The sequence below is a fragment of the Cucurbita moschata genome, unplaced genomic scaffold (assembly GCF_002738365.1).
Source record: "Cucurbita moschata cultivar Rifu unplaced genomic scaffold, Cmos_1.0 Cmo_Scf00027, whole genome shotgun sequence".
In the NCBI taxonomy this organism is placed as follows: Eukaryota; Viridiplantae; Streptophyta; class Magnoliopsida; order Cucurbitales; family Cucurbitaceae; genus Cucurbita; species Cucurbita moschata.
In genome coordinates, this window is record NW_019268543.1 from 274,363 (window position 1) to 292,258 (window position 17,896).

The window sequence follows — 17,896 nt, forward strand, 5'->3', positions numbered from 1 at the left end:
GACGTTGGGCGCCCAAGGGGGGTGAATTGTGAGATCCTACCTCGACTGAAATTTTTTATAAGAGTGTGAAAATCTTTCCCTAATAAATGCATTCAAAACCGTAAGACTGACGACAATGAGCAGGACTTAAGAAAAAAAAGTAAGGGACGAAGGGGATAGGATCACGACATATTCTTTATTACTTTATCTTTGAAAAAAAAAAAAAAAAAGAGAGAGAGAGAGAGAGAGAGAGAAAATGACGGGTAAAGAAATCATTGAAGAAGGAACCAAATTAGGGGAGGGCTGCAAAGAAGGTGAGGGGTACCATCTCTTGTAAGCAATAACTTTGGAGTTTTGTCATACCCTTTTGGCTTTCTTCCTTCCCCATGCATTTATGAATACGGGATTCTTATGCCACGTGTCAACCGTGGAAGCGCCGGGCATCTCATCTGAAACCAAATTTTTTAGAATGTGAAAGCCTTGGATAATGAGTTTCAAATTTTGTAAACCAACTTGTTTTTTGCTATAAGATTCTAACATGCTCCATTAAGAACACCTCAACCACTAATACTATTAGTAGCATTTGACATTGATTATGGGATATCAAAATACTAGTTTTAGCAAATTAAAATCAAAACAACTGACATTATAATACACACTTAAAAGACCTCATAATTTTGCCTTTAATTTGACCTAAATGATTGATCGTAAACAGGATTGACAAAACAAAAAGTTTAAATAATTTTATTTTCATTCATAAATAACTGCAATAAAATAAATAAATAACAAACCTACAAAGTATCCATCTTTATTTACTTGTACACCGGGAACTGGTCAAAAACCAAATAATAAATTCGAATTCAACTAAAATAGCTGTCGGTTCTGACTGATTATACGATTGATGGAAATCAAATACGAATGGGTCCATTCCCACTTTCAACAAACATACAACTTGCCAGGAAATTTTTATGACTTCTTCATGAAAACTAATTTAAATGAAACATACTGGAAAAAAAAAAATAATAGTAGCCAATGAAATCTGACGGATACCATAAACATTTACACTTTAGATTTCGCATTAGGGAGTTTCAAAAGGCAGATGCAGCTAAAATGTTAACTTAGACCACGTGCTGCTGCTAAATTGAGAAGAAACTGGAAACGGAAATTCTAATAAGAAAAACCTGTTGTTCGCTAACATTCTGAAGGCTAAGGAAATGCCACAAATTAATTTTCCCCTGAAAAACGGAGTGGTTATTTAAGGGCAAAAATAAATAAATATGAACACGATTTTGGTACAAATATGTGTCCACGATAGAACAGGCAAAATCTCCGAACGCTGAGTGAACTTCTTTCTGTTGTGAAAAGAATGGGAAGAAGGAAAGAAGTTACCAAAATTCCTTCTACCTCACAAGCTATATTCAGCCTTGGAGTCAATAAAAGCTTGAATTGATGGTTCTCTCCCAAGAAAGTCAGATAGAACATCAATTGGTTCTTTTGCACCTCCCGGAGCCAATACCTGCCAAATTAGATGGGTAAGAGTTCATTCAATCCCTTCTGGATACAATATACAACCTTTAGGTTAGCGTGTTAGGCAATGAGGAGCTATTATGCTAGTCAGTACGAGTTAGTAATATGAGACAGTAAGAATATGTTGGGTTGTTAGAGAGAATTAGAGGTCAGCGACTATAAACAAAATCGCAAAGACTATGTCTCAGATATATGGAAGTTGCCAAGACACGGGATGACCAGTGGACATTTGGCATGAAGAGATGAAAGTGACCCCAAAGTGGTAGTAATAGGCTTAGAGAATGTCGTGGATATGTACCAGATATAGTCTACTTTGAGAATCTGATGACCAGTGAAATTATTCCTTTTTTTAGCTAAATTCGCTTCAAAATCTACATTTTAAATCTTTGCCAAGTACTCAAAGCTCAAGGCCTTCCTTTCCACGCAAATACACATTCTGCCATGCCGGTGGCTACTACTGCTAAGTGCATTACATGGTTGACAGACCCTCACACAAAGCCAATATATTTTAGTGATGGAGGAATACCAGTACATTTTGGTGCCATGCATTACATAGATTGTAATTGGAGTAGAAGAGGCCTCTTGGATTTCTTCCCTATTTTATAATCTTTTTTCTTATTTATACAAATACCAATCTAGCTCTGTCAAACAGAAGATTAAAACAAAACTCCTAGATCTTACTATGAATTTGGGAAGACACGCAATAAAACAGGTATGTCAACCAAATTTGAATAGGATACCAATGAATGTGAGATATTTCTACTCCAGTGACATTGCTTTTACGAAATTGAATTGAAATGGTGATAGAAAATTGGTCCAAATGACAATCAAAGTTTGATGCATAATGCAAATTTTTTACCTTGTTTCTGAACTGCAAACCAATATGTTGGTTCAAAAGATCACCACGAAACTTTGAGACAAAAATATCAGCCGCGAAAACCTGCAAATGTTAGCTTGCTGCTCATGTTTTATTTAAACGAAGATAAGCAATGCCCAGTACACAAGTGTTCATGAACACCCTATTCCCCCTTTCCATTGAAATGATGGTTATTACGTCAGTGAACAAACATTAAAAAACTTAGAACATGCTAAGCACATATTTATGAGAAGTAAAGCAAATTCCAAAAATGATTCACGTGCTTGAAGGGTAACGTATACCTCACTCCATACACGACTGTAGCAGGCAGCTTCAAAGCCAATAGCACTACATGGAAAGCATGAAGCAGGATTGCTGCCTTCAAGCATGGGCAAACCTAGCATTACCTGTGAAAATGCTGTTACATGAAAACCTAGCATGCAAAACTCAAGTTAATAAATAAGTACTTCAAAATATTACCTTTGAATGGAGATGCTTGAATAATTCAATGATGTCGACATTTTCAGCACAATGTATAATTTGATCAAAAAGACCTACATACAGACATTTCCCAAGTTAGACAATGAAAGGAACACACGCATATCATAGATAGTGCAAGAAAAATGTGGCTGACATTTTGGAATGCAAATATGAAGATCTAATCTTTTTGCGTTTTGGTTGTCCTTGTGCTTTTGATTCATCTCCAAAGGAAAATATTAGTTAGTTATTTGGCGGTCATAGATTTAAGAAACAGGGCTAAATTTCTTTGGGTCAATGCTAACAAAGCAATCCTTTCGAGTTTTTGGAGGTAAAGATTCAAAATATACCAAAAGGAAACAAATAATATTTGAAGGAAAATGCAATTAGCAAAAAATCTTGCTCCCTTTCGGAGTGCTTAATCAAGCTCTTTTTGTACTTGTTCTCCTAATCTAATGATAATTGGTATGCATTTATGTAAACCCCATTAGAGGTGCCACAGGTCTATGACTGTAACTTTTCAATCATTCAATGATAGACTTCTTGTTTCATCCACAAAAAAAAAAAGGAATAAGAAGACGGTAGGCACAGTAAAAGAAATGACATACAATAAAGAACTTCTTGCTTCAACTTCAGCGCAGAAAAAGAATGTCGCCATTTTTTCAGTGATTCACATACTTCATCCTTGATAGGCACTGTAATATCCTAAACATTGCACAAACATAAATTATAACTTCACACTCACAATAATAAATGCTGTGAAAACTTGACTGGGGTAAAATATGACCATCACAAATTTAAAGTTTTAAGCCAAATACTTTTGATCAGTATGAAACTTAGACAACTTTAGAGCTGAATATGTCGAGATGCACCAGATTTTCAAACAATGAGACCTCAAAAAGGCGTTAATCTATATGTATTACCTGATGGAAACCAGATAACAACTTCAAAGAAACACTTTCATAGCACCTACAAAATAAACACGAGCATTAACAGGTGGATCCAGTCTTTGAATCAAACTTAGGAATATTGCAACTGATGGGCTACCAGTTTTCTAGAATCTGAGCAGGGATCTCGACAAAGTCGGGATCAACACGCAGCCCTGAGATCCTAGTAAATGATGCATGATTGCAAATATGTTGAACCTAAAATTCCATTCAAGAAGTTGAAGAAAATACATTAAAACCACATAAATACGACATGCTTATAGTTTAGAATATTGTATGTTTTACCTTTGGTGTTAGTTTTCTATTAATACTAACCGAAAGACCAATTGTAGCATGGCAAGATTGCATGTAGATTAATATAAAAGGATGATTGGATAAGCACTAAAATTCTGAACTGGATTGTTAAGGTAGTTTATCCCAAAGCCACACAAGACCGTAGTGGTCATCATTTAGTTTGGACGTCATCATGTCTCCAGAAGCAGACATTATAACTTCCATCACAAGATTTTGCTCACCACATTTATGATAATCTTTTGTCTGTCTAAGATGTAGGTGGAATTGAGAAGGAGATCTTGTTCCAGTTAGGGGCATGGCCAAGGCCAATGCCCACAACACATATTTATCACAAATCAGATACTAGAACTGAAGGAACTTGCCTCAGTTATCCTAATTCTGACCATCACAATGAATTACCATCTTCTAAGTTCTAATTGTTAGATCAAATCCGTGTTGGTCTGAAAGCAAGTACACTAAATATATACCACATGGCCAAACTCGTGGAAAAGATTAACCACTTCAGTGAATCGCATCAACCCAGCATGACCATCAACATCCTTCTGTAATTGAGATATCAATAATGCCACCGGTATCTACTCAAAGAAAAGAAAAGATAATTTATGAGGATACAACTTGTATATAGAGTTATCATATAAAAAAAACAATACATCACAACTTCTTGTTCCAAGTACAATTTTTGTAAAAATTCAAGCTCCAAGTAAGATTAGTTTACTTTTCTCCCTCAATTGTTGCATTATTTTTCCATTTAAATTATGGGTTTAATCCTCATTTGGGGTGTTTATGGTCCATTGAGTTTAATTGGGCTCTTAAGACTTTTTAAAGTTAATTTTGTTACCATAACATGCATGTAATAGCAATCCCAGCCTAGAAGTTGAATCGTTATAATTTTCTTCATGCATGTTGCACGTGCATAAGGTCATCATGATTATAATGAGATTATCTAATAAACAATAATAATATTCTAGATATATGAACACGTGTATCAAGCAAGTGACGGTAAACATTGGGTTTCTAGAATATTTCTTCATTTTCAATGACAAATGGTTACCAGGCAGGGAAAAAGGGAAACGTATTGATGATGCAGATGCAGATCAGATTCTGGTCATTAAGTTCCAATTCAATGAGGTATCTAGTTGCCATTTTTTATCATTTATATTTTAATCGTGTTTCCATTACGAATTTCCTATTCATATAATGAAGTAGGAAAAAAAAAAGTCGAATTGAGATTATTTTTCCTTTTGATAAGAAACAGAGAATGAAATTGAGCTTGTCAAATGCGCCTTTTTGAGAAAGTGAATGCTATCAAATGAAACCAAGTATTATTATCCATAGAATGCCCACATAAAATGAATAAATAAATAATAAAAAGGGGAGAACCACAACTATTCAGCAATAATTTTTTAAATATACAACAAATATTACCTGCCGTGTACCATTGGATAGCAATGCACTGTTTTGAAGGGCCACCACACATGTGTGAATGTACTTTCCCTCCCTAACCAAGTATAAAACATAGTTTCACCCACCGATGACGAAATAATGTCAAGTTCAATTTTATAAAAAGTTTGAAGTCCAGATCAAACCTTGTGTAAAGATCAAGGAAGAAGTAACCAATTAGTTCACCAGAGTTGAGATCAAAAACTGAGTATAACTTAACGTCGCCATGCCAAACCTCGGCATCTATCACTTCTTCAAACCTTAAACCTGGTGAAGAAAATATTCAAATACGAAATTGCAACTGTAGCACTGAATTTTAAAGGCAAGAACACCAAAATCATGAGTAAAGGTGGAAGGATCATGCCCTCCAACATTTTTGTAAGGAAACGATTACCGAAAAGGTCTTGCATTATCTTGAAGATCCCAGATAAAACCAAAGAGACTGGAAAGTATTGCTTCAGAGTCACAAAGTCCAGGTTGAATTCTTGATCTTCTACCTTCTTGACATAATATAATAAATCCTCGATGCCAAACGGACTCTCTCCTTCCTCTTGCTTCTGATGTCTCGTAAGTCATAAGACCCAAGTAAGTTCCATGAAACCATGTTATCGCAAACATTTAACTGATTGAGCTAACCTTTAGGTCCTTCAAGCTGGCCAGTTCCTTGGCAGCCACATCTGTTAAACTGTCAGAGATGCTCTCCAAGAATTCAAATACCTGGAAAAACATTCAAGTAATTACCCACCTAAAAATTGACAAATAAATTGACATTAAGTTGAGAATTGACGAAACTAATTGGTGGTTCTCCTCTTATGCTAAGGTTCAACCAATGCCTAGCAGAACCTTGTTCCAAATTTTTGGAATACCCACGTACAAGTCAAGGCTTTGATGTACATTCAGAGCTTCAATAAGCATCCATTTCTGATTTGTAAGTTGTAATTAATTGCTTGATAGTTTCTAAATTAGTGTTATTGGTGTGGGCTTAGCATTTTGGGCCGGTAATCTAAACTTGAAAAATGGTCTCAAGGTTATTAATTGGGACCAACAGATACAAGGGTACGGTAAGTTTTATATACAATTTTTTCCATCTAGTAAGATAACCCTTCTTTATGGTTTACACCATAACGGGAAAAATAGCACAAATAAATAGAAGTATGGAATTAAACACAAATTAACCACTCCAACTATCCCCAACACCACTGTTACCCTAAATATGTCTTGAGAAACTTGAATTTAAATCCATAGGAAAAAAATACTCAGGTTTCACACACCATTTAAGAGATGGAGAATAAGAAAGGCTTTTGCATTTCGAATTTAAATGCATCATTATAAGAAAATAAGAAAGAACAATCAGAATGTATCTAATACTAGACTCTTAAGCATAAGGTTGTATAAAAGGGCAACATCACTCAACTAGTTAAAAGCATTATAATCTCAACCAAAAAGTCAGAAGTTTAAATCTCCACTAGATGAATAAAATAAATAAATAAAACTAAACATGCAATGTCACCAAACCTATAGAATTTGATTGGGTGATTGGCGTGCCTTAATTTTATGCTGGTACTAAAAAATGCCTAAAAATGAATTGAATTGAAAAATAGTTCACATCAAATACTAACAAATAAAATGAAGAATCAATAATATACTTACAAATAAACCATTCCAATGAATCGCAAGAAAAATATAATCATAAGTTTATTTTCAAATAAAGCCAAAAACTAAAACCTAAAAGTGAAGTGTGTCATGAAAAGCCATTCCTTTAATCCCATCTAGATTTTCTATTTTCTAAAAAGTCATAATGATATTTGATAAACGATGAGAACTAGCATTTCTGAACAACCTTAGCGGATGACCTTGCCATTCTATAATGAACAGCATAGTCTGCGTAGTTTGAATAGCCTTGTAAGCGAGCAAACTTGTGGCGCAGATGAACCTGAAAATTTAGAAAGAATGTTAAACAGCAACTTTCAAGAAACTTTCACGTAAGCAAGCATTGTTCTTCAACAGTTGACACTCGGTCATCATATCAAGTTATGCATTAGAAACATTGAAGCGTGCCTATTTCTTCCAACAGGAATCTACACTTCGCTTTCACTAACAAAAATATCATATTTCAATCTAATCTCTATTTTCATACAGATGTGGAGGCATTTGAAATGTCAACTACTTTTCGTGGAACGTCAATTACCACATAGAACCCTTGTCATGTTAATTTACTTTATCCAAAATTATTATTTTTCCATCTTTTAAAAATATTTACTTCTTTCACATTGATCATATCACTACAACCAGCGTGAAAATTTTTAGGAAATAGGAATATTATTATTCATAAACATGGTCTTTAGAAACAGGAAATACCATTTGTCAAAGTAGGTTATGGACCACCAAATCAAAGCTTGCTCAGTAAAACCACTTTTAGAAGAAAAAAAATGGATAAAGAAATCATGATAGCTAGCCCACTAATCAATGCATGTAATACGTTAATAGAAAGGATAAGGTGCAAAGTTCAGTTTTTAATATTTCATAAAGAAGAGATTGTCCATATAAAACATTTTAAGAAAGAACTGGATGAGAAATTAAAATGGCGGCTTCCCTAATGATCTATATACAAATTACGCTAATGGATCAAGCAAAGTTCAGAACCTAGTAATCTATTTGAACTTTAAATTAGTTCATAAAGAAGAGATAATCAAGTTAATTACCAAATTTTCTAGAATAGAAAGATTCACTTCTCCGCACCTCTTCCCATATGTCATTGCCACCATCCTTCTTGTCATGCCTACCTTAAAACAGGCAGTGTTACTATTGTCAGTACTCAGTACATATTCCTCCTCTGAATCTATGATAAGAACTTCACAAATAGTACCCAACTCAAAAACTTCTGGTTAGTTTGTATGCAGAAAGTTGCATAATATCACATTCAATTAGAGCTAGAAGCTTGCCCTAGGTTTTCTATTTGAGCTCTGGAATTATCATAACTTTTAATATCTCATGCCAAATGCCCAAAACTAATATTTAAATATCTAGGCTAACTGTTTTCAAAGAACTCCAACATCATGTTTGCTAAAGGACTAAAGTTTCTAGACTTCACTGCTTCTTTCCATTAAAAGTTTATGTATTGATAGTATGCATTAAGTTCTGAAATGTTACATGGATATCGACTTTATGGATTAAGAATAGATGCAAGATAAGAAAAAAATACTGAGATAGAAGTCATTACAGAATAAAAATAAAATACCCTCCAAGAAAGATCTGATAGAGGAATTGAATTTGGAAAAAAAAAAAAAAAAAAAAAAAAAAAAGATATAAACAGGTTGAGTCAAAATTTGAAATAGTTGGACAGTATTACAAAAAGCTTTTGGTTCAGAAGAGCATACCTTGCAATGTTCTAATATTGCCGCAGTGTGATGGCTTCGCATGGTCACCTTAAACTGACCATTTTCATTTTTATCAAGACTCTGCATGGGGAAGAGATGATAGTGAGTGCATTCCCGGAATAAACCGATAAAAAAAATTGATAAGTTTTTTTTTTTAAAAATTCAACAAGATTGAGGTGGGAACTTCGAACCTTTAACCATTTAACCAGTTGCCAATAAGAAACAATTTTATTGATCAATCAAAAAGATCTTTTCCAATAGATTAAAGTAGTTCCAAAGTAGATTTCATATTAATAAAGGTTAAATCATAGGCCCACCACAACTCAGAGTGAATAGACATTCTTCAAATTTTGGTTACGCTACTAATCTACAGGAATCTTTATTTGTAACTTATATGCACTTCATTTTGACATCATAAAGGGTGAGTAAGTATTTCCATTATATCATTAAGAAAATCGACAAAATACATAATATATATACATAAACACACACACATATCAACAAAAAATCACTAATGTGAACATGATATGGACCAATATTAATATAAGAAATTTTAACTTATTTAAAAAATGTGAGATGATTATTTGTTAATTTAAATACTTTTAATGATTTTTTCCTAAATATCCATCAATATCAACATTTTATCGATTTTTATCGACATTTCCATAAAATTGAGACATCTACATTTTCTTCGACGTCAATATTTAAAACCTTAGCTTATAACCACTCAACTAAGCAGAAATGTTCCTGATGAAGCTAGTTGAATAATAAAGCATATAATTAGCTTCGACGATTGTCACCCTCGGATCAACAAGTACAACATTCCAGAAGACTTCAAACATAATTACGAATAATCAAATTATTTTAAGCTATGATGAGGAAAAGACTTTTCAAACATATACAGCTGAATAAGAACAAAAAATCAAGGTGATAAAATGCCACCAGAAAGGAAAGCTAACAAGAAGGATTTTTTTGTGGATCAGTATCTAATTTGTGCAAGTGCATTAACGTAAGATACAATTAAAATACATAATATGGGAAGAATCCAAACCTCAAAAAATTCTTTTGGTAAACCATCCAATTCAGCCTCACTAAGAGGTATGAATGTACCATCATCGTTCAGATTCTGAATATATCGCAGGCTTAGCTCTTCAATTTGCACCCCCAATCGCAGCAATTCCTTCCTCTTTGATGAAGTAAGGTTTAAGCCATTCCGCTCGAAGTCTCTAACCTGTCACTGATTGAAAAGAATCACCACAGGTTTTAAGCAATTGTAGCAAGGTAAAGTTAAAATATCATAAAAAAGAACCAAAGTTGACTGAGGCAGGTTATTTTCTCTATATTTCAGTTTCAGATTCTTGCAATTAGATTGTGAAGACATGGATCATCAAAACCAATTTCAGGGGGAGGGAGAAGTTGGGAATGACATATGCAAAAAGAAATATCCGATAATCCTGCCTCAACAAAATCAATTTCCTTACCTCTTTTGCAAGGAGATGTTTGGAAAGTTTTCAAAAACAATTTATAGAGCTGTTTTTGAAATTGATCAGGTTTCTTTTAAAGAATGGAGATACAATACACTTGTGATCAGTCTATTATTTTCTTAGGAACAACAACTTCAGTTGTTCATGAAATTGACCATATGTGGAAATTAATTGGAGCATTGCCATCATGGCAATTATAGAATACATTGTATTTTATGCAATTATCTTCACAGTTGAATTCAGTAGTCATTTTTCCTATTTGAAGAGAAAGTACACATCACTATGCTCATGAAAGGAGAGGGTAAAAATCTCTCGATATTGCAACCTGCTAGGAATCCATACCAAGCATTGGATAAAACACTTCTGTTCAGCACTTGTCTGCTCCCCTCTAGTAGAAAAGGCTTTGACAACACGATACACATCTTCACGTTTGCTGTCCAGCCAATAGAGAAAGAATGATGAGTTCTTTAACTGATAAAGGCATGCAAGTCTATCGTGCTCTGAAGTTTGTTCTCAGACTAATAAAATAAGAAGAAATAGTTTGGCAGGGACATGTTTCTAAGCCTTCAATTTTACAAAATTTATTCCTATGGCACTAGTCAAGAACCCAGATACATAATTCACTTCATTTTCCCCCTGCACCTTATGGCAAACAACTTGCATTTCAAAACATGGATGTGCATGTAAATCATATAAACAAATGAGGGAAACAAGGTGTAATCAGTTTAAGCCTTCAAGGGTACCCTGCCGCATAATCTGCGAAAGCTAACGAATGTTACCTTTCAATAAAAGATAGAAATTAGTGATACCTGCACATCTGAACATGAGCATCTATTCTCCACTCTGCTTCAGCACTTGCTTTGCGAACATCATCTGAAGTCGATATTAGTTTCGGAAACACGCATGATTGTACTTGTGGAAATTGTTCAGCCTCCAAATCAGCCAGTGGAGATATTACATTCGAATATGTAACCTGCAGGCTTCATTTGAGGTATTATAACGAATAACTACGAACATATCAGAAAGCAAATTCAGGTTGTGGTGAAAATAAGGATTTGTGATGTGAACACTACGCATACATCTCTACTTCCAAATTTTCATTGACTAATTCCACGTCGATGTGGCGGCCTTTATACTGACATCTGCTAGTTGCATATCTAAAACTAGTTCCATGAGAATCAACCGCTTACAATGCGTCCAGAATTTCGCTGAATCGTAACTAGGTATCAAAAACCGCATCAAGAACATTATTCGACTAAGCGGTTCACATCCATCGCTGTATTAACAGTTCCTAGTAGCAGATGCGTGTCTTAACGGAAGGGATGAACCAAAAAAAAAAAAATTAAAAAAAAATAAATAAGCGAGTACAAGTGGATATAGAAGTTAGCAGTAAAAGAGCAAGATCGTCGACACCTTGTTAGGAGGAACCGAAGCAACAGCATCGTGAACCTTCTTCGACTTCGCAATAATTCTGTCTGCTAAATTCAGAATCTCGGATGCCGAAAGGTTGACGCGTAGCTCAAATCCTGGAAGCTCTGTTAATCATGAAAAAAATAAGCATAACAGTACGACAATGCTACCGAAGCAAGCTACACTGCTTGTACATGCCAGATGCATCTCGATAACGTGCAGGAACGTGTTACAGCAAACACTGGAATGTAGGACAGCTCGAAAGTGAAGTGGAACTGTGCGAAGTACCTTTCTTCTTCTTCCGATTGCTGATGGCAACAATTGCAAGGTTCACCGCGACGGCGAGAAGAGCAGCGCCTCCCGTGAACACTAGCAGCTGACTTCTGCTCTTCCGTTTGTCCATTTTCTCACTGTTTCCTTCAATCTCTTTCATTTTCTTTCTCTTCTCTGACTGGCCGAGCGGAAATTGCGATGGAGGGAAATTTTGTGTATCTCAAGGCGCAAAGACAGCTTGCCAAAATTCAAGATATGTCGAAATTTAATTCACATAATTATAATTTCCATTTAATAATTCAATATTACTCTCATTTTAGGTGAGTCGGACGGCAACTAATCGTCTGTCTTAATGCAACGATGGAAAGTTCTCAACCCTTTAACCTATTTATTTTCTGTACTAAAAATATCCTCTCTTTTTTTTCTTAATATATTTAAATTATTGTATTTATTTAGGACGCAATTTTAAAAAATATATAGCTTTGCTTTACCATTTTCATTTCGTCCAATTTTGTTCTCGAACCTAATATGGTACAATCTTTTCTCGATTTTTTATTGGGCAATCTATTAATAAAATATATGATAAAATTTTTTTATATAAGTTTTATAGATAAACTACAATTGCTCCAGCCCATCGTTCTTAGCTTTGACTTGTTACGTATCGTCGTTAGTCGCTGGCACATCGTTCGGTGTCTGACTCTGATACCATTTGTTATAACCCAAACTCATCATCAGCAGATATTATTTGTTTTTGTCCGTTACGTATTGCTGTCAACTTCACTGTTTTTAAATGGGTCCAATGAGGAAACATTTTCATGAAATGTTTCGTTTCCCTCTCCAACTAACCGTGGGATCTAATATTTATTGTAGATTAATTTCAAGTTTAATATTGACACACGAGTATCATATAATTGAAAGATATATTATTTTTAACGAGTATCAATATGCTACTATATATAAATGTATTTTAAGTGGGTATTAGTATATTGTCAAAACATTAATGTTAAATTTTATATGAATTTTAAATGAATATTGATAGCGCTAATACACGAATATTATATTTTAAACAAGCGCTGATATATATTATTGACACACAAACGTTGTTATTAAAATTACATTTAAAACCGGTGCGATATTGAATAGGATTCCATTTTAATTAATTAAAAAGATTATACAGTATTAACAGATTTATGACATAAAATCTAGACAATTCTCAGAAGAAAAACCACATTTTATTAAATTTAATTCCCAATCTTATGAACTTAAAATTCTTAAATTTATGAGAAAAGACAAATATAGTTCTTATCGACTATGCAAGAAAACGACAAACAAACACAAGTTTGAAGCGGGAAATCCAGCTGGAGAATTCCGTCGTAATCCAAAACTATCTTTTTGAACTCGTCATCCTCTTTCGACCGTCCGATCAAACCACTGATCCAACTCAAAATCCATCAAATCCACGGGGACCACATAACCCGCCAAAAGCGACCTCACCCGTCCGATCAAGATCAAACAGACCCAGAGGCTTCGTCGTTGAAATCAAAGCTGCAACGTATTAGATTCCCGCTCCCGCCACAACACAATCACTGGCACTAAACCAACACGTGTCATTTTCTCTTCTGATTTCGACAATTCACCGTTACTCTTGAGTTCCTCCGTCTCTGATTTATTTATTTTAGTTTTTAATTTGTAATTATCTCCGTGTTATTTTTTTTTTTGGTAGTAATTCTATTTTATTTTTCTCGCACACTTCCCTTCTGTTTCGCTCTCTCTCTCTCTCCTCTCCCTGAGCTTGATCGGCAGGTTCCTTACTCTCCCTTCTCTCTCTCTTGGAGTCGAATTTCTTCCCGGGAAAGATAATCGTTCTTCTCTTATTCCCTGTAAAATTCCTTTCCGGAGGAAAAAAAAGCTTCAGCTTCGACGATTCGATTCCAAGAGATCCATTGTTTTGTTTCTTGATTACTCCAATGTGCTTCATAGGGTTTCGTTGTAAATCGCTGTACAAATCACTTTGATTTTTAACTCCTCTCGGTCATTCTCAGGTTTTCCTTTCTCCACTCTCTTCTTCGACGTTTCTGCTCAAGTTTATTGTTGTTTTTTTTCCCCTTGGTATCCGTGGGTTTATATTCGACTCTGCAGACTTCGGATTATGTTTTTGTAGGTGAATATAGAAAAACTGAGAACGGTATATTGTAGAATTAGTTTGAGAAAATTTCAGAGCAGACAAAAATAGTGGTTGTTTCGTATTATGTAGGTAATTTTGGCGCGATTAATGATCGATTTTTGTGTTTCCCCTTTTTGTTAAGCTACGAAACTTTTTTTTTTTCTTTTTTCCCGGAAGAAGCTCTAAGATTCTGGTGCGTTGTTTTAGTTTGCCATCCAAAATTGAGGGTTTCTTGTAATTATTCCTCGTGATTTTTCTTCTTTTTCTTCTCGTCACGAATTTCACCTTTTTTTTTTCGTAGTTTTTTAGGAGAGTAAGGAATTTGGGATTATAGATTTAGGTTGGAGTAGGTAGGATCTTTGATGGCTCTTAATTTTTCTCGTCGTCCTATCTTTCCTCTGCACCTTTCCGAGGACAACATAGTTTCTCCAATGAGGATTGCTAATGGTTATATTGTCGAGGGCATTCCTGAAAACAACGTGGAAAGCTGTGGAAAGTCATGGCATCGTGGCCGGGAGGTGGATGCTTGTTTTGATCATCGAAATGATATATGTTCAGATAGCTCGCAGGATCCTGTCTCCAAGGACATTCTTGATATTCTGCCTGCGGATCCATTTGGCATGGATATTAGTACCACTTTTACAGCACTTACAGGATGGCTTGAGGACATGGAAGTGGACTATGCTGAGTGTGTTCGCGACGGGGGCGGTACTGGCGAAAGGAATGTCGAGTTATTTGCAGGTCTGAATTTTTTTTGGAACAACGCTTTGAAGTTCCAAGCGTTTCCTGAGATTAAAGGTATTGTTCAGAAACCTGATCCGATGTGTAGCTGCGATGGGTTTCTGGATGAAAAGGAAACTGGAGATGTGTCCTGCTCTTGTGATTTTAGATCCATTTGTAGCATGGATGAAGTATCTTTTGCTGATGACGATCCTCCTAGTTGTTGTGGGCAGCAGGCTGCAGAATCTGAGGAGCAGAGTTGCATCTATTCGGAGGTAGATGGAGGAGCCCCTCATGCAGGCTTAAGCTTTGCCCTTTGTTATCTGGGTGTTCGGGATTTACTCTCTGTTGGAAGGGTTTGCAACTCTCTGCATTCAGTAGTACAGGGCGACCCCCTTTTATGGAGGAACATTCACATAGAACAACCATTGAACGAGAAGATTACTGATGACATTCTTTTGCAACTAAGTAATAGAGCTCGAGGTAACCTGCAATGCTTGAGTCTGGTGGAATGCCCAAGAATTACAGACGAGGGTCTGAAGCAAGTGCTTGAAAGCAATCCTAGGCTTACGAAAGTAAGTATAACTTATTCCTGTTTTGGCTCTTTCATAATTATAGCTGAATGTGTCTTGTTGTATTTGGTATTGCTATATTCGTTTGGTCCATTTACATTGGGATAAACAGTTTATTCTCCTTAATCGGTTACCAACTGAGCATGTTACTAATTCCCTGCATGTTTATGCAGTTGTCTGTTCCGGGATGTACTAGACTCAGTATTGAAGGTGTTGTTAGCAGCTTGAGGGCTTTCAAGTTGACGAGTATCCAAGGAGTGAAACTTCTAAGAATTGGTGGGTTATTCGGGGTGACACAAGAGCATTTTGAAGAGTTGAAGTTCTTACTGGGAAGTGGCTGCAGCCTTAAGCCGCAAAATTCTTATAAGCCACATTTTTATCACAGGGGAAACTTTTATTTGTCTTGTGATGATGAACGTGCTATTGATATTGAAAAATGTCCTAGATGCCAAAACCTGAGGCTTGTCTATGATTGTCCAGTGGATGGTTGTCAGGGAAAAGAATATGCTGCTCAGGCATGTAGGGCATGCACCCTTTGCATATCACGGTGTATTCAGTGTGGTCGATGCATTAATGAGAACGAGTTTGTGGAAACATTTAGTTTGGAATTGCTCTGCTCAGGCTGCTGGAAGCCATCACTGGAATGTCAAGAGGAACGGGATTGGAGGGAATAGGAAGACGACTTCTTTCTTCATGGTTAGGGTGGCAATGTGGGCCGTCTTCTAATTAATTCTTGGAACACACGTGAGTTTGCTCAATTGGCTTTAAATAAAAGGAGAAAAAAAAAAAAAAAAAAAAGAAGCTAGAATCATTCAAGTATATGGTTCCTGTTATTTTAATCTCAGGCTCGTGTGTCAGAATCAGCTTCCTTCAGGTTCTATTTTTGGCAGCTGCCGTTTTAATCCTCAGTGTTGAAGGGAAAGAGAATAAATCACTTGTGCTGCTAAAGGCTCCTTACTATCATTGTTTGATGTACTTGTAGTATAGTCGATGAAGCTTGGATGAGGATCTTTATGCAAGGATCTAGGATCTTAATCGTACTGTTAATGATGAATGGTGTAGACATGGGAATGCTCAGCTCCATCAGCACCATTCTTACCTAGAGGCGAGAAGGGTCGAGGTCGTTAGAAAGCAAGACGAGGATGCCATTTCTAATACGGTGTCGAGGCACTGCCTCGTTCTAGCTCCGCCCTGAGATTATGAAAAAGGGGAACACAAGCTTATATTACTCCAATTTCAAGCTTATATTAACTAGTCCAATTTCCAAGTCCTGATATCTGCATATAGTGTGGGAAGTATGGCGTCTGTTATAGCCTTAGCATCTTCATGAAGAGGCTGCCGTTGGCCTGTGTGGGTATTTCGGATGGAATTTCTTCTTAGCCATGTGCATTCTTAGGGTTTGACCTCTTTTATAGTCCGAATTCATGGGTGGATCAGCCCCCTTGCCTGTGTTTCATGTCGTTTATCTAAGTCGCTGCCTTCGACATTTTTTTTGCATCTGGTTTCTTCATCAGGCAGTACTTTTGCTTGTTTTGACCACCCGTGGACGGGGAACGGGGAACGAAATAAACAGACTATAAATGTTATTGTATCTTTGGACAATGTGTGCTTCCTCTTGCTGGACTAGTTCTAGCGTCATTATCACCGTGAAACTCGAGGCCTGTTCCGTACTGTTATGAATATGATTGTATGAGATGGAAAATGTGGTTACAAAAATGTATTTTTAGATGCTACCAAACTTCATCGGAAAAATTCAACATGCCCGGCTACCTTCCGACACAACAGTTTGGCCTCGCCTGCTAATTTGATGCTCTTAGCAATTGCTAGTCCACTCTGCGGGTGTGTGGGTGTCGGCTTATATGACCTGTGATGCTTTTATACCGATCAATGGCGATTGCTTCATTGAGCACGCCCCACTCCATAGCACACTGTTGTGCTGAATGTGCTAAATGGTGGCAATCCGATGATTGGGGGGTTGATTTGGCTCCACAGGTCCAGTGAAAAGGAGGGAACCTTTAGGAGCTAAGCCTATGACTAAGAAAACCAGACTTGGGCCCCTTTTCCATTGTTTATAAGTTTTCCAACTTTTGGGCCGTCTGCGACTACAAAACTTGTCTTCAGATATTGGACCGAATTCCTTTAAATATATTAATCAAATAAATTATTCATATATAATTTAAACAATACATGCTTGGAACATTGACTTCAATTTAGTAATTTTAAATTTTTTTTAATTTAGTTATTATAGAAATTTTGACAGAAAATTCGAACTATCTAACTTTTTGGTTAAATACATATATTCTAACAAGTCTAATTCACATTCGATATTCTTGTCAATTAAAATCTCAAAAAAAAAAAAAAAAAAAAAAAAAATAT

The 17,896-nt window shown here is 35.8% G+C and overlaps 2 protein-coding genes across 2 annotated transcripts; one reads left to right on the forward strand and one right to left on the reverse strand.

Annotated features, from left to right (window-relative positions):
• Positions 1-992: 992 nt before the first annotated feature.
• On the reverse strand, positions 993-12,332 carry LOC111462816 (probable thimet oligopeptidase). The gene is made up of 20 exons (XM_023106569.1): positions 12,080-12,332; positions 11,795-11,916; positions 11,191-11,354; positions 10,724-10,814; positions 9,949-10,128; positions 8,898-8,978; positions 8,223-8,303; positions 7,361-7,453; positions 6,157-6,237; positions 5,915-6,077; positions 5,667-5,787; positions 5,506-5,578; positions 4,548-4,655; positions 3,887-3,984; positions 3,763-3,808; positions 3,448-3,544; positions 2,843-2,916; positions 2,665-2,769; positions 2,366-2,446; positions 993-1,495 (listed from the first exon to the last, which is right to left on the reverse strand). Exons 1-20 carry the CDS (start codon positions 12,222-12,224, stop codon positions 1,385-1,387), a joined length of 2,115 nt encoding a protein of 704 aa, XP_022962337.1. The 5' UTR covers positions 12,225-12,332; the 3' UTR covers positions 993-1,384.
• Positions 12,333-13,820: 1,488 nt separating this feature from the next.
• LOC111462561 (F-box protein SKIP14) lies at positions 13,821-17,122 on the forward strand. Its single transcript, XM_023106172.1, has 2 exons — positions 13,821-15,523; positions 15,694-17,122. Exons 1-2 carry the CDS (start codon positions 14,591-14,593, stop codon positions 16,192-16,194), a joined length of 1,434 nt encoding a protein of 477 aa, XP_022961940.1. The 5' UTR covers positions 13,821-14,590; the 3' UTR covers positions 16,195-17,122.
• Positions 17,123-17,896: the final 774 nt, after the last annotated feature.